We start from the raw sequence: 25,019 nt of genomic DNA on the forward strand, positions 1-25,019 counted from the left end.
AGCTTTCCCAAGGCGATATTTGATTGTGACATTTCCATTTCTGTGACATTTTATCAGTCCACTCCCCTGAATTGTAGCCTTATCAAACATGCTGCTGACTCTCATACCCATCCATTCCATCCATCTTCCATTTTTCTACCAGGACCTGTGTGAGTCTATCTCTCTGGACCTCATGTGTCCTCTTGTGATGTATAGAGCCCTGCAGTACTTTTCTCCCTCTATGATTACGTTGTACTATTTAAGTGAATGTGCCACTTCAGCTGGGCTGTGATGAACCAGCAGAAATGGAATTACATTACTTATCTCTCCATCCACTATGACATACTGTTAGGAAGCACGCATGTTGTTTAGTTGTAATATGATGCCAGTCAAACATTGTCAATTGTTACATTGTCAATGTTGTAATGAGGTAAATCAAATTGACCTTTAAAATATCTGGACTTTCAGATATCATATTTTGGTACCTTTCTTTTTAAATCAAATACTTAAATGTATGTTGGTCTAAAATTGGAACCCCAATACATTTTCTCTATCAAGTTCAGAAGTGATTATTTACACAGCAAAGCAGGGTAAGTGCCTGTTGCTTTACAATGGCTAGAAATTGAAGAAAATCAACACCAAGGATCCTTTCAAAATTGCTAGGCAACTGTGCAATTACAAAATCCATTAGCAAAGAAAATTTTTTTCCTCTGCCCTCTTTAGCCCCCTCCCTCCTGCTCATGTATCTATAATAGAAAGATGAGACTTTATTTCATCTCAATTGTATTTATCTCAAACTCAACTTAGGTTGGCAAGGTAACATGAAATATGCAGTTATGACGCACCCCTCATCGAGTCAGGGTTGCAGAGGTTTATTTAAGCTGTGGACATTTTAATGCACATTACTTTCATATCCACAAACCAATTCATTTTGATTCAGTTCAAAAGAACTTGAGTTATTCCCAATGAAAGCAGACCACACAGCTAGCAGCATCCTAGGTAGAGATTAAGGACTAAAAAAACCAGAGAGTAACTGTTAGCCTGAGTCTAAGGGTAACAAAACTCTTTGGAGCCTTTTGTAAGGGCCCTCTACCGCCAAGGTGGTCATATAGCTTCTCTAAAACCATACAAGGCTAAATATTTCCTTCTGTTTCTAGTCCTTGAGTTAAGCTAAGCTAACTGGCTTATTACTCTATTCTAAACTTGCATTAAAAAATTCCACACTTGAAATGATAAATGAATGGACGTCATGTAGTTATTGAATTTCTTTTTTTTTTTTCAAACACTTCAAAACTAGTCATAAAATACCAAAGCTTTTAATAATATTAGGTCAGTTTCTGTACTCAGCAGTGAGAGATATAAAACTGTGCTTGGTAGAGAAATTACAAGCAAGATGCTGTTCTGAAAGTGGCTTTGCAGGCCCTTGCTACCCCTTTTCTGCCTTTTTCTAACCAACAATTTATTCCCATACAGCTGTTGCATGCATGGTAAATACAGTCTCTCCTTGCAATAATTATCTGAAGGGCATCTTTTCCCCTGATTATCATTCTGTTTATATTATTCCTGATTCAATTAGTCAACACCAGACTTGGGGAGGATGCAGGGATGTGTCAAATATTGAGTAATTTCCATCTCTCTTTCTCTTACTGTGAAGATTTGCAGAGTGTGTTGTTGTCGAGTCTTAGAATAATCACTGTATAATAACATCGACTGGCACCCTTGCTGTTTCCCTGATATCCCTCTGCGAAAACAGATCTGGTCTTCATTGCCTCTTACACTGTTTGAAGTATCCAGTCTTAGCATGTACAGTAGATGGTAATTTGCCTCTGGAATAGTGCAAGTGAGTTCTGGTGAAGCTCTCAGACAGCTACTGGTTGATGTATATGGATGTGACAGGAAGTCACAAGTTGCCTTGATTGATATTCTCTGGCATGTTAACCTTGTGAAGCTGTGCCAAGCCCATGTGACATTAAATGACAAAACCACAATTTTTCCTCTTTTTTTTTCTTTCCCCTTTCAACTGTCTCCTCAAGGGGACAACCTGACATTTTAAAAGTCTGTTATTTTGCCTCAGCAGGCACTTGCCATATTGGGAGCTTTGTCCTTCAGGTACCCTACAAATGTAGTTTTTAGAATTATTTGCATGGAATCAGCACACAGCTGAGCTCAGGCGGGGGATTCTACAGAATATCTTTTTCATTTGAAACATGCATTCCCATGGTTCTGAATCAAAGCGCAGATGATACCTTTATAGTTGCAGTTGTAAAGGTATCAGTATGCAGTGCATTGCTATAAGATATGTCTTTGGTTTAGCTTAGGGTTAAAAATGAATAATGTACAAAGTGTAGAAAGAGCCAGAATGATAAAGCTTATAGCTTATGTTTGTTTATAATGAAGAAATCCTCAGAAACCGATGTTGCTTCATTCCATCCATCCATCCATCTTCATCCGCTTTATCCGGGGCCGGGTCGCGGGGGCAGCAGCCTAAGCAAAGAGGCCCAGACCTCCCTCTCCCCAGCCACCTCCTCCAGCTTATCTGGGGGAATACCAAGGCATTCCCAGGCCAGCCAAGAGATATAATCTCTCCAGCGTGTCCTGGGTCTGCCCCGGGGCCTCCTCCCGGTGGGACATGCCTGGAACACCTCACCCAGGAGGCACCCAGGGGGCATCCTTGTCAGATGCCCGAACCACCTCAGCTGGCTCCTTTCGATGTGGAGCAGCAGCTACTCTACTCTGAGCCCCTCCCGGATGGCCGAACTTCTCACCCTATCTCTAAGGGAGAGGCCAGCCACCCTTCGGAGGAAGCTCATTTCTGCCGCTTGTATCCGCGATCTCGTTCTTTCGGTCACTACCCACAGCTTGTGGCCATAGGTGAGGGTAGGGACGTAGATCGACCAGTAAATTGAGAGCTTCGCTTTTACACTCAGCTCCCTCTTCACCACGACGGACCGGTGCAGCGTCTGCATCACTGCAGCTGCAGCCCCAATCAGTCTGTCGATCTCCGGCTCCCTTCTCCCATCACTCGCGAACAAGACCCCAAGATACTTGAACTCCTCCACTTGGGGCAGGAACTCATCCCCGACCCGGAGTGGGCACTCCACCCTTTTCCGGCTGAGAACCATGGCCTCAGATTTGGAGGTGCTGATCCTCATTCCCGCTGCTTCACACTCGGCTGCGAACCGTTCCAGTGCGAGCTGGAGGCCCTCACCCGATGAAGCCAACAGAACCACATCATCTGCAAAAATCAGAGATGAGATTCTGAGGCCACCAAAGCGAAAGCCCTCCGCCACTTGGCTGCGCCTAGAAATCCTGTCCATAAAAATTATGAACAGAACCGGAGACAAAGGGCAGCCCTGGCGGAGCCCTGTTGCTTCATTTATTTACTAAATGGCAACTTTATGCTCAGACTTTGCTGCAGGTATCTAATATCTAATACATATACAGTAAGTCTTACATGTATACAGACAATCAAACCCGAAATACATGTATAGAATATTTGGAAAAGAATGTAGTGTTTTTTTTTTCTTTTTGTTTATTAACCTTGGTTCAAATTTTTCATTCACTTCACACTGTCTTACAGTTGTCACACCTTGTTAATGTGATATGAATACCAAAATATTTATCCACAGTGCTCATGTTGTATAATCTTTTGTTTGTTTCCTATTCATTATAGACTAGATATGACAAGTGAGACCTGTTTAATTCTTCTGTCAGAGATTTGCAGCATTTTGCTCCATGTTAAGGCTTTCACTGTGTGACAAATCCTAATTGGTCATAGAGAGTACCTTCAGGGCAAAATGTACCTGATGCTGAGAATTGTGTTGCTCTAATTGGGTTTGCCCATAATCTGCTGCTGCTAGAGAGCCTCATGCATAAGCAGCATGGAAATCGTGTAATACTTGGAATTAGCTGCCAAAATGTTTGATTTAATTAATCAAAAATTAGCTTCCAGCCTTGGAACACACTCGGCGGAAACTCTCTAGTGGAGGTTGGCAAGTCCCGGGATATCTGCTTGCCCATACATATGCAATATAGCAGAAGAATGTAGTTATTTTCAAATATTGTTCATCAATGGTGCGGATGATATGGTAACGGTAGAGTTTGGAAAGTATTTATTCCAGTGATTATATAAAAGCAGCATTTAGTCTGGATACTGCCTCCATGTGGTACCTGTGCAAACAATTTGTCTGCATTCAAGCTATTGGTGCTGCATATTACATGCATTGTTGCTGGTTCTAAGGTCATAATAGGGGATCTTTTACAGATACATTTGGAAGTAATTACATCACTTTTATGCCATTGACATTCAATATGAGTTTGTATTTTGTTGTGCAAATAACTGCCTGCACTCTCACAGATTTCTCTTTGGTGACTGACTCTCCATATGTGTGTTTAGATTCAGGATTTAGCCATCCGTTGTATTCAAAAAAACATCAAGAAGAACCATGGAGTGAAGGACTGGCCATGGTGGAGGCTCTTTACCACAGTGCAGCCCCTCATTAAAGTGCAGCTCACAGAGGACCAGATGCGGAGCAAAGATGTGAGCAAACCTCACCCAACCTGTTGAATCTTTAAGGATTTAATATATTTTTAAATGCATTCCGTGTCTGCACTATTCTACATACTGTCATCACTGTTGACATTGACCTCCAACATAACATAACATAACATGTATCTGATATAAAACAGCTATATTCTGTATTCCAGGAGGAGATTCAGCAGCAGAAATTGAAGCTTGAGAGAGTGGAGAAGGAACGAAATGAGCTGAGACTCAATACAGATCGATTGGAGAGCAGGGTGGGTCCCCCTGCCTATGGTAGTGCATTCTGGATAGATTTTGGAGATTTATGGTGCAGTTGCACTCTTTATTTTATTTAAAGATTTGATTACCTACTTGCACAGGAACTGTGGCCAGTAGTTTGCAACTTTGCATAACACCCCGTGTGCGTCTGCCTGTTTGTGATCAGATCGCAGACTTGCTGGCAGAGCTCGCTGATGAGAGAAGCACAAGTGAGTCAGCATCCCAATTGCTGGAGGCTGAGACTTCTGAGAGACTGCGCTTGGAGAAAGATATGAAGGATCTACAGGCAAATAAACATGAAATATATATATATGAAAGATGCACACTTAAAATTTATAGTAATTCTGAAGTTCAGTTTATTATGACTGACATGCTCTGTGTGATTATTGACTGAATTTGTGCATTCCAGGCAAAGTTTGATGCCATGAAGAAACAGTTAGAATCGCAGGAGATGGAGGTGATGGAAGCACGACTCATGAAAACATCAGAGCTAAATGGGGAGATGGACATTGATGATGAAGATGCTGGTTAGTAGAGCAAGACACTGATATCTAACATTTGGTCGTGACACCAGAGATTGCTACATGCAAGATCGAATTTGAAGATAATTCGGAGAAACTTTTCTCTGTTTTTTTGAATAACATAGTCTCGGTCATCAGTGTTTTTTAAGCATTTGTTTTAAATTCCCTAATTAATTGCACCCTGCGACACTTTCAGCAGCTTGCCTAAGCCTGCCTAATGGGCATGTCAGCTCAGGTCAGAAGCATAATTTACTGAACCACTCAGACCAGCATTATGTGCACAGTTTGAAAAATCTCCCTTATACTAATTGTAGCTGCAGGAATGAATGGCTTTGTTCAGCTGTTTCAGCAGGAGACATGGCAGTAAGACTTGGTCACATCCTGCATAATACTGTTAAGTATATTTTCCAAGTTTAGGATTAACCGCTAGGAGATTAGGATGTCCGCTCCCAGGCATACAACTAATTCTTGTTTCTGATTGGTCTCCCCCTGCTGGGAAAGAGAGCGCCTGCTGAGAGCATATTGTCCATGGGTCTTTTTTTTTTTTTTTTATATCTGTGTTCCCACCTCCTTCAACCCACCTCAGCAGACAAGCCATTACAGAGCATATCAGAATTCTTAGATGAATGAGAAAGTAATCGGTGGGATCAGAGCTGGTGGCCCTGCAAGTTGTCATTATGCTATATATATGCTAATGAGCAGCACTGATGGAGGAGCCTGTGTTGGTATGTGAAGGAGAAGTGGACAGCCTCTAAAATGATAAGGCTTGGAAATGAACCTGAACCCAAATGTCTGTCTGGCTGCTGTTATAGTTCTGATAGCCTATGACAGCTCCAGAATTAAGGTTGCCTAAGAACTGTGGAAAGTGCCACTTAGACATGTCCTCCTCTAACTACTGTTGTGGTGTGCTCTGAATTCCTATCTCAGGTTTATTCAAGATAAGAGCTAAAACACAAAGCCTTCTTTGTAGTTTCCTGTTGAATACCTTGACCTTGTAAGTTCAGCATCTGATTAAGCAAAAGTTTTATTTTCAGAAAGATTATTTTATTTCAGTCTTTGAATGTGATAATCATCGCAGCCAGTGCAGTGCACTCCATAATCCCACGCATCCATCATGTCTGTGGTTTTTACGCCTCTTCCTCTGTGTACCTGGCTGGACCTGCATTAAAGTCAGGAAATGCTCAAATGTCACACAGACATTTTCTGAATTGCATGTCTTTCCTCTAGGAGGAGAGTGGCGGATAAAATACAATCGAGCCGTTCGTGAAATGGACTTTGCCAAAAAGAAACTTCAGCAGGAGTTTGATGACAAGCTGGAGACGGAACAGCAGAGCAAAAGACATGTAGAGAGAAAGGCAAGAGCAAATTACAACTTGAAATAATAATAAAAAAAAAAAATCTAAATTAATTTGTCTCACACTTATAACATTTTAATTGTGGAAATGTAATAGTAATACTAGGTGTTGCACTTTCATTAAAGAATTGTGTGTGTGTGTGTGTGTGTGTGTGTGTGTGTGTGCTGCAGCTGGCTGATTTGCAGACGGATAATGAGGATTTGCAGCGCTCTGTGCAGCAGCTGAAGAAAAAGTGCCAGAAACTGACTGCCGAGCTGCAGGACACCAAGCTTCATCTGGAGGGCCTGCAAAGTCGCAACCATGATCTGGAGAAGAAGCAGAGGAAGTCAGTTCAACTGCCTGTCCAGTTCTCTTGCATAAGCACACATTGCAGAGAGCATATAGCTCTTTTCTCCTCGGATTAAGCAGCACTGGTCTACTCGCCTAATGCTAAAGTTTTCTTTAATTTGAACAGTGACTGAGATGTTCTGTAATCTGTGGAATTGCATTAGCTGAGAAAATGACTCAAGACTTTAAGCACTTGAGAAGCTATCACTGTGGCAGAATGTGATCTCTCCCCTGTGGCTAATTGAAGATGCTCTGTGGGTGAAATTATTTTCGGCTGCGCTTCAGAGAGAAAAACAGAGAATTACAACAAGCTGACAGCATGAAACACTTAGCTGTTAAGTTCACTAACCATAAGTGTTTCTGCCCTAGACAATTGAAGAAAACATTTTGCACATTATTACAACCCAATGGTAAATTGATGGCTATTAGAGGGGGACAGAAGTGGAGGCTAAAATAGAACCGATGATAGCCTGGCGCCTCCCGTATAACAAAGTCAAATTCTCTGAGTAACATACTGTGCACAGAAATGAATGATGCAGAGATCTATTTCTGAGAGATCTTTCTTTAAGCTGATTTGTTAGTTTAGAGTTTAAAATATTTTTTTTGTGTGTGTGTGTGTGTGTGTGTGTGTGTGTGTGTTTTTTCCAGATTTGACCTGGAGCAGAACCAGGCTCAGGCTGAGGTACAGAGGGAGAGGAGCCAGAGGGAGAAGCTGGCTCGAGAGAAAGACATAATGACTGGTGAGATGTTTAACCTCCGCCAGCAGCTGCAGGTAGGCTTCTCTCCACTACATACTCCACATGTACTCTAATGCCCTCTCTTGGGGACAACATGTCTGATGTTTCTGCTCTCTGTATGATATAACTAGGCTGGTCCAGATGTATGTTTTACAGCATGCCTTCTGCCTGCAGGACAAGGACACTGAATTGTGTGGCATGAATGTAAAGGTGCAACAACTGGAGGCAGAGCTACAGGATTTGTCCTCCCAAGAGTCAAAGGATGAGGCCTCACTTGCCAAGGTCAAGAAGCAGCTTCGTGACCTCGAGGCCAAGGTGAAAGACCAGGAGGAGGAGCTGGATGAACAGGCTGGAAACATCCAAATGCTGGAGCAGGTACAGAGGGGTGCAAATATGGTTCAGCTAGGAGTTCTTCTTGCTAATTGTTGCATATGTATCTGTCTCTCTAACACATGTTTGTCTCACATGTCATTTATATGTTATGTCTTCAGACTAAGCTGCGGCTTGAGATGGAGATGGAGAGGCAGCGGCAGACCCACTCTAAAGAGATTGAGAGTAAAGATGAAGACGTAGAGGAGATCAGGAGATCTTGCAGTAAGAAGGTAGCCACTAATCATTCTTGCAATTTCTGCAGTTTTTTTTCTTATTTATGGCCTTTTTTTGTTGACTAACATTTACTCAGGGCTGTTTACTGCAGTACTCAGTAACACACTTTTTTCATGCTTGATTGAAAGCACAAAAAATAAGGGAATTTATGTTGATGATTTCTTTGTTGTAACAATGCTTCTGAGCAATAAATCTTATACTGTTGGAAAGCCTGTTTATTTCCCCTGAAATGGTGTCACAGTTGTAAGGAAAATGCATCTGTGGGTTTAGCACCTCAGTTGAGTATGTAGGTTGTGCCCATGAAAGACTTGCCAAATCTTTTCTGCCAGTGCCAAAGTGTTTATTCTGCTATTGACTCTTGTTTGGTGTCATTTATTGAAGTCTATGATTGAAGTCTGAAAAAACAACCTATTGGCAATTAAAAAATGTTTTCATTTAGCAAAAAGGGAACTGGTACTATGTAGAAAAGCCATACACAGCCTGGCATCTCCTGCTCATGCTGGTCACCAGCTTGGTCACACACTGCTGTGGGATGGCATCCTATTTTTCAACCAGCATTTGTTGCAAGTCAGCCAGTGTGGTTGTGTTGGTCACTCTGGCACAAACAGCATGTCCAAGCTGATCCCACAAATGTTCAGTGGAGTTGAGGTCAGCACTGCAGACAGACCATTCCATCCTCTACACTCCCCAAATACTGTAGGTCAGGGGTGTCAAACTCAAATACACAGTGGGCCAAAATTCAAAACTGGAACAAAGTCACGGGCTAACGCTAATATTTATTGAAAAAAAAATCTTCCTCTAGATATAAGAATGAATCTTTTCTTATGGACTCAAACAAGTTTTGCTGAAAAACTGAATATGGAACAAGCAAAGCTTAATACTAAACAATATATATATTAACTGTATAATACCAGTAGGCCAGCTCTAATAGTAATTTGGTATGGCTTCGCGGGCCAAATGTAATTAGGCTGCGGGCCAAATTTGGCCCGCGGGCCAGAGTTTGACACCTATGCTGTAGGTAGTCTCTGATAAACCTCGCTCTCTGTTTCTCTGTGAGGAAGATGCTCCACCACACTATCACACTGCCTCCATCAAAAGCTGTTACCCTATCGGTGCAGCAATCAGAATAGTTTTCTCCACATCTTCTCTGCAATTTGAATCTATGATAGGTCCAGATTTTGCCTACGGCAGTCTATCTTTGAACATAATGTTCTTCCACATTTTCAGGTGCCAGTGCAAATGTTGCAGACACCAGTGCAAAGGGGCCTGACCATGAAGGGCAGTCATGGCAGGCCTCCTAGCAGCCCTATTAGATGGAAGTGTGAAGTCTTTTCTGGACTACCTGGGTAGAGAGCTATTAGCAAGTTTTTATTTTTATTTTTTATGGGCACAACCTACCTACTCAACTCTGCTGCTCAACCTACAAATGAATTTTCCTTACAAATGTTGCACCATTAAAGGGGAAATAAACAGGCTTCCCAAAGATATGAGATTTGTTACTAAAATGATTGTTACAACAAAGAAATAATTGAATAATTAAAATTTCTATTTACATAGCCCAGTTTATGAAGTTCCTGAATTCATTACTTTAATTTCACTTCATCTAGGTACACATGCTGTATTGCTTTATGCCTCCCTACGAGTTATAGCTGTGGGCAGGGATTTTTGGATGTCCATCCATCTGTCCCACAATTTGTGGACACTTTCTGCTGTATGCCTTCAGGGAATTTTTTTGAAACTTTGTATACATTTTGAATTGGTTCAGTTTTGGTCAAATGTCACAGTGACTGATGTGTCTTAATTTGGAGGCAGAAATAATTATAGGATTTATTTGTTGCTATAGGTTTGAGAATTTTATAGAACTATCTAATATGAAAAAACAAATTGGCTTTTGATCTTAATGGTTTAGACTTGGTGTCCGTCAAATTGAAGTGAGTCTGGATAGTCATGGATGTAAACTGCAATGGCTTCTTACAGTTGCAAGGCAGTCATTGCAACTGCAAATGTAATGTATTCTTTAAACTGTTATTTTATTCCATGTGTCTTATTAAGTAGAAAGAAGTTAAATGGATTTCTATATTTAAAATTTTTTAATTTGACATAATGAAGCATCATGTGTGATTAATCTTAAGGCTACCAGGTCTGCTTTTGGGGGATCTATTTGTCTTTGAGAGCAGCCGTGTCTAGCAGGACGGTCGATGGTGTGTAATGTCTGACTTTATCATGGATCCAGCATTTGTGCATCTTGACACTGTGTTCTACAGCTGAAACAGATGGAGGTACAGCTGGAGGAGGAGTATGAAGACAAGCAAAAAGTGTTGCGAGAGAGACGAGAGCTGGAATCCAAACTGCTGAATGCTCAGGACCAGGTACTGTCATTACTCTGAACATGTCCGTGTAGTCAAGTCTGTGCAATTTAGTGTCTGCCACTTGTTTTGATTGGAAAGAAAATGCTTTTGAGTCTCAAGGGTTGCTATAGGTTTTCAAGGAGGAAAGTAACGATGCTGGGCTATAAAGGAGTGGTTTGTCATTCAGGTGAGCCAGAGGGATGTGGAGACAGAGAAGAGGCTCAGGAAAGACCTGAAGAGAACCAAAGTCCTTCTGGCTGATGCACAGATTATGCTGGACCACCTGAAGAGTAATGCCCCCAGCAAGAGGGAGATCACTCAGCTCAAAAATCAAGTACATCCCTTTGAACATTTTGGCATCTGCCTGCGCCCAACATAGCACGGATGTGTAATATACTTAATGATACAACAACAGAAAGCATGCTTTGAAATGTGTATTATGCACAAATCAACACAAATGAAAAAATCCCAGATTCTGGAGCTCAGTTCCACTAACGTTTGTCCCAACACCTCTTCTTCCTCCTGTTTTCTCACAGCTTGAGGAGTCAGAGTTTACTTGTGCAGCATCAGTGAAGGCTCGAAAGAGTATGGAGCTGGAAATAGAGGACTTGCATATCCAAATGGAGGATATGGTCAAAGCGAAGATGTCGGTAAGTTTTGACATCTGTTAACAATGTATCCTGAGGGTGCAACATATGTCGTCAAGTGGAACCGCACAAATTGTGTTCCAATTACCCACTTGACTAAGCTTGAATGCCAATATGTTCTGCATATGTTTCTATTGCTGTATGTTTTTGCATCTGTAACTCAGTCGATATTGTGCACGATATCACACATTCATAGATAATGAAATGTACTTACCTTTTTTCATGTTCACTTTTGATGAGAGGGAAATAATTTGCATAAATGTTTCTATACCCTTCTTTTGATGAGCAAATTAAACCAAAAACAACAAACAATGTTTAATTAACTGAGGGCTGGTGCCTGTCAAATTTTCTCTCTTCAAAATACAGCAGGGCTCGAACATTAATATGCATACATCACCAGCCCATGGTGGAATATTAAAATAATAAATGCCCTTTGGCATATGTCGGATTTCAACATTTTGCTCTAATGGATAAATAAGCTTTGTTGAATGTGTTTTTTTTTTTTTGCTTGCTCATTAATGGGTGTCTCATGAGAGTACTGCCTACATTTTAGACTCATGGACTGAGGATGTTTGTCTCTCTCGGGATGACACACAGAGTGCTATGTGCCTGTGCTTTGCTTGTTAATTGCTGCATTTATGGCAAGGGAAGGTCTTGTAAATGTCTGAGATTAGAGAATGCATATTGAAGGCCTGAGCCTCCCCCTGATCACAGAGGATGAACTCTAAATGGGACATCACCAGTATGCTGCACTGGCTGCACTTTTCCCTGCCTAAATGAGCCAATTGATTATCTCCAATTGGTCTTATCTTCCAGCCAGAACCCTGTCCAGATTGTGTTTCATTGCTATTAGATGAGATTCCCAGACTGCCACGGCCAGGCCAACTAATGACCATTTATCATATTCAATAGCTCATGAATAAATCCTGCCATTCTAAACTAAAGTGTGTGTTTCTCGCTCTGTTTGTGCCTTAGTTGGAGGAGCAGCTCAGCCGTCTGCAACGAGAGAAGAATGACCTGCAGTCACGCATGGAGGAGGATCAGGAGGACATGAATGACCTGATGAAGAAACACAAGGCTGCCGTAGCTCAGGTAGTCCTGCCTAAAACTTTAAACATCTGTTTGAATGCCAAGAAAAATGGAGTGTATTGCCTTCCGTTCAGCTCGAGAACTTTGTCAAGTATCTACTGTTAAGAACTTGGCTGTTCTTCAATACTGTTGCATTTGGTTGTATATTTTGTATTAGTGTAGTTGCACTTATTTTTGAAACATTAACATTATTTTCTCCAGTAGTGTCTTTGAAATTTGGAGGATATTCTCAGCTAAACATGGGGATATAATCTGTTGTACAGCAGACTACATGACCAAATATTTGACTTGGATATAATCTTGGACATTTGCATTGACAGTAATATAACAGATAACTGAGGCATACATGAACACCAACACACCTGACTCTCTGACTTTTTTTCTCTGTGCATGCATGCATGTGCATACTAGTCTGCCAGGGACTTAAGCCAGATCAGTGACCTGCAGGCCCAGCTGGAAGAAGCCACAAAGGAGAAGCAGGAGATCCAGGAAAAGGTAAAAAGAAGTATTCAAAAGCAATACAGCTCCCTGCCAGGAACCTGCCTGCTGCCTCAACACTTCTTTCTGATTAGGCTTTAGCTTTTCACTGTGTTCTCTGATTATTTTGACCAAAAATGCTCCTTTTATGTGGTAGCGTGCTTTCTTCCAGCCATTGCAATTTACATGTAAATAGTAGAAATCAGAGAAAAAGTGTCAAGGAGCAAATTTTCCCCCTCAGAATTCTTACAGTATTTAAAGGAAGGGTGGAGTACATAAACTTAACAGCCGATTAAGATGGAATAACTATTTAGGTGAAGAAGTAATTTTAGTCCTTTCAACAATCATCCCTGAACTTCAGCCAACCAGCTTTGGTCTAAATGTTTTTTTTCATTTGTAGTTCTGTTGTTATATCATTTTAAAGAAGAATATCAGGTTAATAAAGATGGCAATTGGAAGCAAGTAAGAAAATAGTGTTTTCGATATCAGCTATTGGTATGAAAAAAATGTAATAGCTGGAGATAATAGCAAAACCTTGTTACTGTGCAAGGCCAGTTTATTTTATGCATGATGTATATGGTTACTCCAATCAAGTGAAAAACCCTGAAGATTCCTTTTTGCTCTGACACAGACACACACACAGCGGATGCTTGCAGCAGAGTCCTGTTTGAAATGTCAACCCATGGCGTTGTAGAAACAGATGGCCCTGTGCCAGTCATTTCTGGCTTTTGTGTCACCCCAAGCACCAACAGCTAGCTAGTGTACCTACATGAACATTCAATAAAAATAAGTGTCACTGGTTAGGACTGCAGGCAAGCTAGTTGAATACTAAGAATTTTAGTCTGGCTTTGTCTTTCCCGAGTAAGCAATGCGTTCCCTAAAAACACGTGATCTGAAGTTTGGAACATACGTTGCTCCAAAACCTGTATCTTTATACTTTTCAGTATTAATGATGCCTTCACAGATGTGCAAGTTAGCTAGTGCAATGTGCTCTAATGTATCTGCCAGCCATCACAAATGCAGGCTTTTGAACTCTGTACTGATAGAAAGCCAAATGATACATCTTCTCTTTAGAACAGAAAACAAAGAAATCATAAAGAATTTCAATCCATCTTCAATGATCTCTGGCTCAAAGAAGACCCAGCTGTGTTTAAATTTTGTGTTTTGTTTTTTTTGGTTTTTTTTCTTAGCGTGGTAGAATTTTACAGCAACTGTGTTCACTCACAGTGCCGAAGTATTCCCGAGCCCTTGTAGAGGTTTTCACTGAAGAATCTGAACGCATCTGTCCCCTGGTCGTAGATGTCTTTGGATTCTGTGATGTTATGTATTTTAGATCACAAATGAAAGATAATTTTTAAATTCTTGAACTTTTGATGAAAGAGCCCTCATCTTTTACTTCTGGAAAAGTCAGAAGATGCTCTTTTTGTGTCTCATTACAGATTTTTTTGCTGAATTTATAGTGAAAATCTTTTCAAGTTTTTGTTTAGCATTACACAAGTTGCCCATTTTTTTTCAACATTATGTTTATTAAAGTTTTACATATATGCATATATAAAGTACATAAGTTGCCCATTTTGTGTAATATAGTGTTTGTGTTTATAGTTTTTGGTTTTGGAAAAGCACAATTAATCTGCAGGAAAATGTTTTTTTACGACTCTGTGGCTGGGGAACTGAAATCCTATATCCATCTTTGGGTATAGTTTATTGAACTGTTGGACTTGGCATTATTTGAACTTGCTGTTTGGGCTTTATGTCTATAGTTTTCATTCTAGTTGCCAGAAATTGAATAAAGACTGTTGACTTTAGTGTTCACCTAAATCTTTCTCTAGCAGGTCAAAGTGTTCACTTATTTAGAGAAATCCCAAAAATGTATCAGCAAGTGCTAATGTTTACATGGCAATCATCAGCAAATTGCCATTGTGAGTATGCTAGTCTGCAGATTTTAGCACATATATCAAAGCCTTCCAAATGTGACAGATGGTGTGGCTAATGGTGTGGTTGCAAATTCCAATTCTTGTTTTCACACTGCACTTGCTAAGTCACAAACAGATCTGAATTATACAACTGTAATAAACCATAGTGTCCTTGCCTGATTTACCCTATTTCTGAGCTGATTGGTCAAATTACTGCATTTTGTGCTTGAGGTGTCAATGGTTGAGGTCTGGCATAAATGTGGATTCATGTGATACAAAGATTAATGCTTCTGATTCAGGCCTATGTTGATAAGTGCTTTTATCATGTTGAACTGATGGAATACTATTTGTTCAGAAGACAACCTCTGTGTTCGATATGTCATGTATTAATGCATGCCTATTTCCTTTTTTGATGCATTTATTTACAAAATGAATTTCGTCTGGTAGATTAAATGTGAATTTAGCTTTAGCATGGCAAAGTTTAGCATAAGTGTGAATGCACATTATACGACCACAGCTTGGTGTTACTAGACTGTATTTTAATGGCTGCATGGTGAACTAAACAAAATTGTGTGCTATAATCCCAGAATCAAAACACAGAAATAATAGCACACTGTTAGTTTTGGGTCACTCAAGGCCCACCCATCAGAATATTTTTGGCGATACCCAAGTAGCACAGCAGGGCTGTAAGGCATTGTTAAAACCTGTCAGAGTAAGCAGTGATAGCTATCTAAAGCATCTGACCTTGAAGTGGTTATCTTATCCCCAGTAGGAGAAAAATCTGGATTCTTTAGTAATATCAAAGGAGAACTCCAAATCCTCCTTGTCTCTGATGCAAAGTCCCTTATTAGGTGCCATGCTGGCTTTTGGACCAGTTTTGTTGTGATGTGTCTTTCTTCCTTTTATCAGTCATGAGAAAACCATTCAGATGGAACACAAAAAAAAAACGTGCTTTGCATGAAGCAAAAGCTTTTCTAAAGGCTTGTGAAATTACTGTGGCTTGCTGTTACTCAGTTTCAACAACAAGCTCTTCTTTTAACTATTTGTTGTACATTTGGGGCTTATCTAGAGCTTATTATTCACGCTGTATACCAAATATTTATATTTAGAGACTTGGATTACATTTATACAAAACTGCAATTTGGTTTTAATACATGCACACATCAGCACTTCATTTTAATTTTCACAGATCTCACTTAAGAGGGGGCGCAAAAACCAGAGGTCAAGAAGGTGTACAGTGGAAATTGCTCTTCAAGAGTGTTTATTTGTGTAAATATGTGTGTCTGTCCTCCAGCTCCATTCGCTACAGAACCAGTTAGAGTTCCAAGAACAATCCATGGTGGAGAAGTCACTTGTGAGCCGCCAGGAGGCTAAAATCCGTGAGATAGAGACCAAACTGGAATATGAGAAAACGCAGGTTAAGCGGTTGGAGGTAAGATGATGTGGACAAATGTGAAAGCCATGCATTGCCAACCTGTTAATTGGATTCTGACACTTAATTTCCTAGTAATTTTAAGACAAAGGCCTTAAAAAGAAAGTTATAGTGCCGCTTGCTTTGCTCTGTACTGTCTTTCTAGATAAGAAAAGTGTCCATCATAGAATGAATTTAATTAGGTTCTTATAAAGACAGTCAGTTGATGGTCACCTTCCCTGTTATTCACCTTAAAAATGAATTAAAATGAATTTGGACAAAGGGCAACTCATAGCACTGTTCACATTTCCATTTTGTTATTATTAATGGCATAACTGACAGTGGCCAGCTGCAGGCAGCTGAGAAATTACTTAAAACAGTACAAAGAAGATAATTTAGCTTGAGTGCTGTTCACTTGTCTGTACTATATGTGCCCTTAACATGTTCGTCACCTGCTTCCCAGAGTCTGGTGGGTCGTCTGAAGGAGAATCTTGAGAAGTTGACGGAGGAGAGAAATCAGCACATCACTGCAGAAAACAGGGAGAAAGACCAGAATAAACGCACGCAGAGGCAGCTAAGGGACATGAAAGAAGAAATGGCAGAGCTGTCCAAGAAGGAGGCTGAGGCAAGCCGCAAGAAACATGAGCTGGTAAGGCCATGGGTGATTTGTGACCTTATGGTACTCACTGGTGTTTACACTGGAGGAGCTAACCATGCTCCAATCCATTCACCAGGAAATGGACATCGAGAGCTTAGAGGCAGCAAATCAGAGCTTACAAGTGGACCTTAAGTTAGCCTTCAAGAGGATAGGGGATCTGCAGGCTGCCATTGAGGATGAGATGGAGAGTGATGACAACGACGACCTAATTAACAGGTGAAGTGCAGATTTATTCTTTGTTTCATTAGATGCCACACTGCAATGTAGCTAGCTGCCTTACGTACCACAGGGCATTCTCTTTGTATGTTGGAAGAAAGTTACCAAATGAGATGTGCTAGCTTTTTCACCAGGCTGTCAATCATAACATGTTCTTTCTCCTATGTCTTCCTGCTTCAATTTCTAACCTCTTTTGAACAAAGTCATACTACAGTCTGTGAGTTCCCCAAATACTTCTCAAATGGTTTAATTCTGCTCCATGCTTTTGATCTTTTGTCTCTTTGTTGTTTTTTCTGGTTTGGTTACACGTTTCCTCTTTGCAGTTGAGTTGAGGGTTATGCTGGCTCTGAGCCCTCAGATGTAAAGACTAACTGCAATATTACAGACCTCTAAAAAGAAGACAGTGCACTCACCAGCTCTGTTTGAGCAGAGGGCATAGGTTGTTTTACTGCTTTACAGTACACAGTTATTTTATATGTGCTTAAATTGCTCTTATGTTCTGTCCTCCTCTTGCAGAGTTTCAGAAAAAATGTATCTCACGTTCTCTGTTTTCTTTTTCCTTTTGGTGTCTTCCACACTTCTGGCAGTTTGCAAGACATGGTGACAAAATATAAGAAAAGAAAGAACAAAACGTGAGAATGGAAAATGCTTCCTTTTGTTTCTGTCATTATGGTTGTTTTCAAGTTTGTTTTGTTTTTCTTCGGCACCCATTTTAACCGCAAGGGAGAATAATGCAGTATACCTTATCCTTTCATTCTTTTTGTTCACGGTAACACTGTGAGACGAAGTAATTTTAAATAGAATAGAAAGCAGTGTCTGTGTTATACGTCTCTGATAAAAGCTATGCTTAAAGGATGGCCCCGGTGTTTCATTTTATTTCGTGCCAAGTGTCTGGCGGTGTCCGTACACAGTCCGCCTCATTAGAGATTTCAAGGCTTGTTTGTTTGATGTTAGATGAAATGTAAACTAGAATGAAAAATGGAGTATAAGGCTAAATGTTGAAGTTTTTCCTCCTTTAAACCGTTCTCATATGAACGTATGAAAATATGAACCAAAAGAAAAACCATTTTTTTAAGAAACGTGGTAATGCTGCATCATTCTCTCTATGAATAATTTTGCGTCAAACATCGTCCTCATTCACCGCTCACCACTTTGTTAAAATCAAGAGTTTGCATTTTTGCACTGACTTTTCTTTAATTGTCTTTTTGTTCTTCTAAAGCTTTTCCAAAGCACATGGAGCACATCTCAGTGAATGCAGCACTGTGATGCATCAATGCAAAATTATAAATGTAATATTCATTTACTGCACTTTGCATGATAAGAGACTAGGGGTGAATGATATCACCTGTGTAATGATATGTGATGAAAATTTCCAATAATGGCTTGAACTGACAATACAGAAAGAAAAGTAGTGAGTGCTCCAGCAATGCTCGGTTAAATCAGTTGTTGGGTCACATACATCATTTTTGTCTTAAATGATGTAACAAGTTTGTTGTTTCCACTTTTAGCTGGAAGATGCATATTTTGCAAAGCACCATGCTTTGTTAGAGGTCGTTGAAGTAGCTCCATTTTAGGTACTAAATCAGCATAGGATGCTCTCATGCGGCTTTTGCTCTCAGACATGTCTGGGTTTGTTGTTGCATGCACTGGGGAAGGTAGATACATGGTGTTGCTGTAGCAATGATATTGATCATGCATAATCAGGCAGCTCTATAGGAGATATGTGTAGTAATATGAAACAATTACAATTCTGTGGTTGCCTGAATGTATCTTCAGTCATCTGCTTTTTTTCTGTGACAGTTTGGTGAAGATATTTTCAGTGTTTAATCTTATGGGAGTAATTTACATGTGCTCTGGAAAACCTTAAGCATGATTGTGTGAGTACTGCTTGTGAGTGTATGTCCTGTCTGCATATACAGCAAGTGGTGTGAACAACACAGTCCACTACTTGAATGTTTTGACTCAAAGCTGAGCTTTTGATTTCCTTGTATTCAAACATTCTACTAATCCAATCTTATTTTACAGTACTGTGAAACATTTAACTGAAAATATAAAAGTTCATCTTGTCTCTCGTGTTAAATGTGGTTATTTATTTTTACTCAACCCTCTTTTCTTTCATTTTCAATGTAGTAAAAGGATTTTGGCATGCTGAATAATTAACTGTCAATGCCAGCATAATCTTCTGTTTATGGCAAATATCCATAGCTTTCTACATTAACCTTTGATTGCTTTTTCAAAGGAATATGCTATTGTGCCTTTATTAATCACTTTGTCTTTCAATTTTTCATCAAACAGTCCATGTGTATCCGTGCTTTGCCTTTCTTTTTGTGCAACTCGAGGCAAAGAGCAACGATTTGCCATGTTTACTTAATTACATTTTCCCTCCTTCGACATCATTGCATTAACAGCATGGATGAACAGTAATGGAGGTGGTGATTTTCTCCTAATTATGAAGTGGATTTTCCAGATGAATTACATTACTATTGAATATTTTGTACTTAATATTTCAAAGCAGAGGTTGCAATTCTTGGATTAATGTGATTGTAGTGTCATTTACATTTCTGATTGCAGCACAATACTTTGCAAGGCAAGAAAAATTACCTTTTTTGTCACCAGGTGATAATTATCCTTGAAGTTCAAGTTAATTACATCAGAGTGCAATGTGTCCACGGTTTGACGTAATTAGCTCTTGTACAATAAAGACCATAAATGTATGGTTTAATGTTTCTGTTATTTAGCACTTACACGATAGCACCAAACCATACATGATTTGATGCTGACTGTAAGTATTTGCGACAAAGATTTACAACCAGTGTAGACCAATTGTCAGAAGCGATTAATGTTCACGTCTGAAGTCTTGGGGCTTGTTTGTATCTGTGGGCCTCAGGACTGGTTAGCTAGTGTGAGGCCAAGGACAAATCGTTTGTGACACCATTTGCACAGCACTCAATTGCAAGCCACCTTTTATTTTGCACGCCTGTGTGTTAGACTGAGGGTAGGAGATGGAGATAATTTTGCTGTGGGCTGGTTTCAGTATTTTGGTGTGTAATATATCATGTTAAAAAGTCACAGCATCAGGGAGATGACAAATGGGTAACATGTGTAATCAACACGCCGGTATTAACGAAGCTATTATCTCTCTCTTTTTTTTTTTTCTGGTGGGCTTTTATCAGTTGTATTTACTATGCGAAAGAGAGTAGAGGGAGTGTGAAATGAAGGGCTGGCTTATTATAGCTTGACTTGGACTCACAATTTTCACCTTTTGCCTCAGAAGGCACTACTCAGACTCTGCAATGGGCAGGGTTTGTGTAGTAAAATTATAACCAGACCACTTAATCTCGCTGGGATCATCATTACCTGAAAATTGGCCCCTGAGTTAAGATATAAATGCTCTTAGAAAGCCTGAATAGCACTTAAAGAACCTAATGCTCCTGGCGCTCTGCGCTCACTCCCTGACGATGCCCTGCTTTCACGCAGACCACCACAAAGAATGGAAGAAAGAACACAATTTGTTCTGAGAGGAGAAAAAATGAATGTGTGACGCAGAGATTGGTGACAAAGGAGACACTACTCTCTTCAGTGGGAGACCTATGTAAATGCACATATGGTATCTAGAGCTATTATGGAGGCTGGAGCTGTCTAGCTGTCATCTCACACCTCTTGGAATACTGTGTTTGCACCTTATAAGCAGTTTGCCACATTTTCCAGTGCTCAGAAAGAAAAGCTAGTCCACAGAGACAGATCTGTTACCTACATTGCTGTTTGTTATTTTTAATGGTGCTCAGCTTGATATAGACACAAGATGAACTATATATCTACAATTGTGATATGTGAAGCAATTATTTTAGATGGATGAAACGTGATTGTTGCAACGGTATCTTAGGTAAGGCGCTATGTAAGACGAAAAAAGATAAAGAGGAACTGCAAATTGGATCTCTCTATAATGAACCTTAATTTGTGTATTTAATATAGAGGATGTTGTCTTGAACGTAAGAAGTGTCTCTTAAGAATGTAATTTTCTGCTCTGCTCAGAAACACAAGTCAAACATACTTTATGCCTTCATAGCATATGTGTGTCTTTGCAATTTCAAAAGTGTGAAATGTGAAAATTTATTTTCACACATCATGCAGCCTAAGAAGGCAGTATATCTCGCACTGAAGGGAGGGAAGGGAAAAAAAGAGAAGAGGATTTTTCACTTAATGTAATTTGACCCCAGTGTCAGTATTGACTTAGAGGTTATGCCACTTTGCTCACCTCCTTGTGTCACTTTAACCTCCTAGGACAATGGGATGCATAACACAGAATATTCACCAAAAAAAGAAAAAAAAATCAACTGGGATCTGCTTAGCTCTTTCATCCAGATCTGTAAGTCTCTGTTTATTGATTGCCATGTCAAGCATAGGGCCATGGGGCTGCCTCAAGGCTCCACTCCAATAACAATCACCAGGGACGACAGGTGACAAGTCACACAGATGCTAGCAGCTTGGAACCAGCCAAACAAGTTAATTATACTTCCAGGAGCTTCATCTGCATACCGCCTTTTCACTAATGCATTTGCAGCACATTTGTCTCTTGTACGGACACCAAACTGTTGCATGGCGTCATACTAACCCCTATTTTTATATGAGAGAGAAATAACTGTAACCTGCTAACAGAAAGTTTTTAATATGTGAAATCAAACACCTTTTTTTTTCTTGGCTGTGTAATTTATGTAATCTGACACTATATAAAATACTTGATGTATTTCTGGAATTTAACATTAAACAGCCAAGTGACGATCAAAAGAACACATCCCTACATTTCTTCTTTGTGTGGAAGATTGTTCTACTTAAAGAAGAAAAATTTTAAGATGAGTATTTTTGCTGTCGGAAAGCCCTGGATGCTCTATATCAACTCTAGCTGATTTGGTTTCTTCACAGTGGAGAGGAGATGGACACAGATTCAGAAGTGGAGGACCGTGTGGACGGAGTCAAGTCTTGGCTCTCCAAGAACAAAGGCTCCTCCAAGACCATGTCACAAGAGGGAAGTCTGAAGAGCACCAGGTTAGTGAAAGCTTTCCATGCTTTTTGTCAGATGACCGTATAATTCCCCATTATAACAGTGATGAAACTACCCACATCGCCAGCCTTAAAAAGGCCCACGATTACCTGGGGCAGTTTGCAACAGAAGGATGAGTATTTCATGTGATTAGGTGTCATCTCTCTCTCCCGGTAATCTGTCTAATGACAGGAGGCAGGATGGGGAAGCGGCTGCTGTCAAATTTATTGAAGTGGCCTGTGGCCAGTTGGCACGCCTGCAAAATGACGCCTCTACCACAGTTAGATAGATCTTCTCACTGGTTGATTGCCTCACTTTCTACAGTGTACACTGTGCATAACAGCAATAGCCAGAGGTACTGAATGTGTTCCCTGACTCTTGAATGGTTTCAAGGACAAAATGAAAATGACAGATTTATTCTATAACAAATTGACATCAGTGTGTCAAAGTATGAAAATGTAACCTTTCAGTTACCACATATAAGCTGTCATAGTTGTCATACATCAGCTGTGAATATTTCACGAAATTAAAATTGAGAGTTCCGGCTTTAAATACGCAGTATTTTTCTTCTTGTGTTCTCCTGGTTGTCATTTTTCTTATGCGACTCTTTAGATATTCAGCAAATGCAGATGCCAAAGAGATGAAAGAAGGTAAGGAGAAGATTAATGACAAAGATGGGAAAGAGGTAGAGCCGAGCAGATCGGTGTCTGTCCTGAGCTCTCTGAGCTACCGGAAACGCTCCAATCTGAAGGACTCCATAGGAGGTACAGGCGATGACAGCTCCCTGTTCAACACTCTCAAAGAACAGCCTGACACACTAGACCATGCCTCCATTCGAAAATCTAAATCAAAGTCTGGAGACCTTCAGGAAGATTGGAAGAAGAGTCGGTCACAGGAAGACTTAGAAGACAAAGGTTCTGTCATCTCTTTAGCCTATTCTGAAGCCACCAGCAGAGCCAGGAAGGGTTTGGAGTCCCGCTGGACTTCACGCAGCAGCCCTGAGTTTGATAAAGAGTCCATGGTATCCTCTGTGGGTCCCAGCAGGATGTCCACCCGGAGAGCAATGATGGACATGGATGATGACAATAAGTCAACTATCAGCAGTGTGAGCCGATCCAGCCCTCGATCGCTCCATCGCAGCACATCTTGGAAAGATGAGAGACGCAACAGCTCTCGCTTGTCCGTTGCCCGCAGCTGTGGCCTGAGTGAGTTTGGCCTACACGTAGATGACGATGATGACGGCCAGAGTGTTGCTTTTAGCAGAGGGGGAGCCTCGCCTTACAGTCCCCGCTCACGCAGTCGCAGCCTTTCTACATCAGCTCAAACACGCTCATCAGACAACAATCCGCTTGACACGTCAGACATTAAATTAGTCACCCATCGAAACTACTTGGACCCTGACCTAGAGGCTGCAATTAATGAGGTGCTGAGCTTCAAACCTATTAAGTTCAAACGCAGCAAACTTGATGAGTCTAGTGATGAGGACAAGGATGAAAAGATGAAACAAGTGAGTGAGGACAGTAGGAAGAAGGTTGAAAGTGAAGGGCTGGGCTGCAGCACTTCTAACCTGCTTCGTTCTTCATTAGGCTCTACTCTGGAGCACAGTAACAGGCCAACAAGCACCAGCAGCTCTCGTAGTTGTCTAGATAAAAAAGGTAAAGTTTCATCATCTGAGAGCTCCTCATCGTCAGATGACCATCACAGCAGAAAGAGCTCAAAGTTGAAAAAGGGCAAGAAGAAATCCAAGAAGAGCTCTAAGAAAAAAAGCGAATCAGAAGACTCTTCTTCCTCTTCAGAGTCTTCGTCCTCCAACTCAGCCATCTCCTACCGCAGCTCCAGTAGTATTAAAAAGTGCCCTAAACAAGAATCTGATGACGACGAGAAGGAACTTCCAGGTCATGGAAAATCTAGTAAGAAGGAAACAAAGAAGAAGCAGAAGAAAATGGACAGCTTGGTGATGAAGTACCTGTACAGGCATGACAGTGACTGATACTGAACGAAGGTGATACTTGGTGTGGTGATAACCCCGAGCCTGCCATAAAGTTTGGTCGTCTGACTTAAAATACTAACGTTTGCTATGTGTGACAGTTTCTTTGTTTTTAGTTTGGTTTTTATTCATCATTTTGACTAAATGGTCCGTGTGAAGAACAAATGCTGATTTGTACTACTACCAGTGTTCTTGACAAACATGACACAGGCCTATTGATGCCTACCACCGTTTTTCCTTTGCTTGTACTGACATTTGTCTTAATTTAAGCTTCACATTTTTCCATACACTGTAGTGATGCCTCTGGTTTGCATTACACAAACTCCTTGAGTTTTATTTTTAAATTCCATTAGAAACAACAGTTTATATTTAGGTTTAAAGTAATCCATCACTGCAATTCATCAGATTCTTTTTAGCTTTTATTTATCCCGCTCCAAGGCATCACAGGCAGCACACTGAAATATTTGTCCTGAAACAGTAGTGATATAAAGCAGTGTTACATTCCTGTGTGTTTTTTATTTAAAAAAAAAAAAAGCATCTCTGCAAATCTGAGTGTTTTTCCTAATGGTGTTTGAGATGGTGTTTTGCACACATAGTATTAAGAGAAGAGTGTCTGCCTGTGACTGTTCCTCTAGCACAAACTGATAAACAGATGCTGGCAATAACGGGGAAAAAATGTAATTACACCTATTTTTCTTTTTGCATGTTAACTGTGAAGAGTTCAGGTGTGATGTGACTGTTGATATTATTTGATGTAAACATGTGTAATATATTCTAAAATTAGCTCTGCCTCAAAAGCTATCTATTTTGAGTTCCTGATAGCATCTCTTGTTCTTGTCATACCTATGCCAGCGAACTAATAAAGGCCAGTTTTCTGTATGTGTTAACAATTTAGCCTTAAAACACAGC

General features: G+C 40.3%; 1 protein-coding gene across 6 annotated transcripts in view; it reads left to right on the forward strand.

Annotated features, from left to right (window-relative positions):
• Window positions 1-25,019, forward strand: part of LOC113030009 (unconventional myosin-XVIIIa-like) — a 61,364-nt gene that overhangs the window by 33,367 nt on the left and 2,978 nt on the right. For 3 of the 6 annotated variants that reach the window (XM_080306999.1, XM_026181012.2, XM_026181016.2), the window contains 20 exons: window positions 4,376-4,519; window positions 4,687-4,776; window positions 4,947-5,066; window positions 5,190-5,307; window positions 6,529-6,656; window positions 6,827-6,981; window positions 7,632-7,755; window positions 7,895-8,095; window positions 8,212-8,322; window positions 10,591-10,695; window positions 10,862-11,008; window positions 11,211-11,324; window positions 12,297-12,413; window positions 12,822-12,905; window positions 16,095-16,232; window positions 16,675-16,860; window positions 16,946-17,085; window positions 17,673-17,717; window positions 22,006-22,128; window positions 22,736-24,125. In XM_080306999.1, the coding sequence (XP_080163125.1) occupies window positions 4,376-4,519; window positions 4,687-4,776; window positions 4,947-5,066; window positions 5,190-5,307; window positions 6,529-6,656; window positions 6,827-6,981; window positions 7,632-7,755; window positions 7,895-8,095; window positions 8,212-8,322; window positions 10,591-10,695; window positions 10,862-11,008; window positions 11,211-11,324; window positions 12,297-12,413; window positions 12,822-12,905; window positions 16,095-16,232; window positions 16,675-16,860; window positions 16,946-17,085; window positions 17,673-17,717; window positions 22,006-22,128; window positions 22,736-24,113 (3,768 nt within the window). In that variant the 3' untranslated portion in view covers window positions 24,114-24,125. The remainder of the gene's footprint in view (window positions 1-4,375; window positions 4,520-4,686; window positions 4,777-4,946; window positions 5,067-5,189; window positions 5,308-6,528; window positions 6,657-6,826; window positions 6,982-7,631; window positions 7,756-7,894; window positions 8,096-8,211; window positions 8,323-10,590; window positions 10,696-10,861; window positions 11,009-11,210; window positions 11,325-12,296; window positions 12,414-12,821; window positions 12,906-16,094; window positions 16,233-16,674; window positions 16,861-16,945; window positions 17,086-17,672; window positions 17,718-22,005; window positions 22,129-22,735; window positions 24,126-25,019) is intronic. The other 3 variants (XM_080307001.1, XM_080307000.1, XM_080307002.1) reach the window with 3 other exon arrangements.

Source organism: Astatotilapia calliptera, chromosome 10 (genome assembly GCF_964374335.1).
Source record: "Astatotilapia calliptera chromosome 10, fAstCal68.1, whole genome shotgun sequence".
Taxonomy (NCBI): Eukaryota; Metazoa; Chordata; class Actinopteri; order Cichliformes; family Cichlidae; genus Astatotilapia; species Astatotilapia calliptera.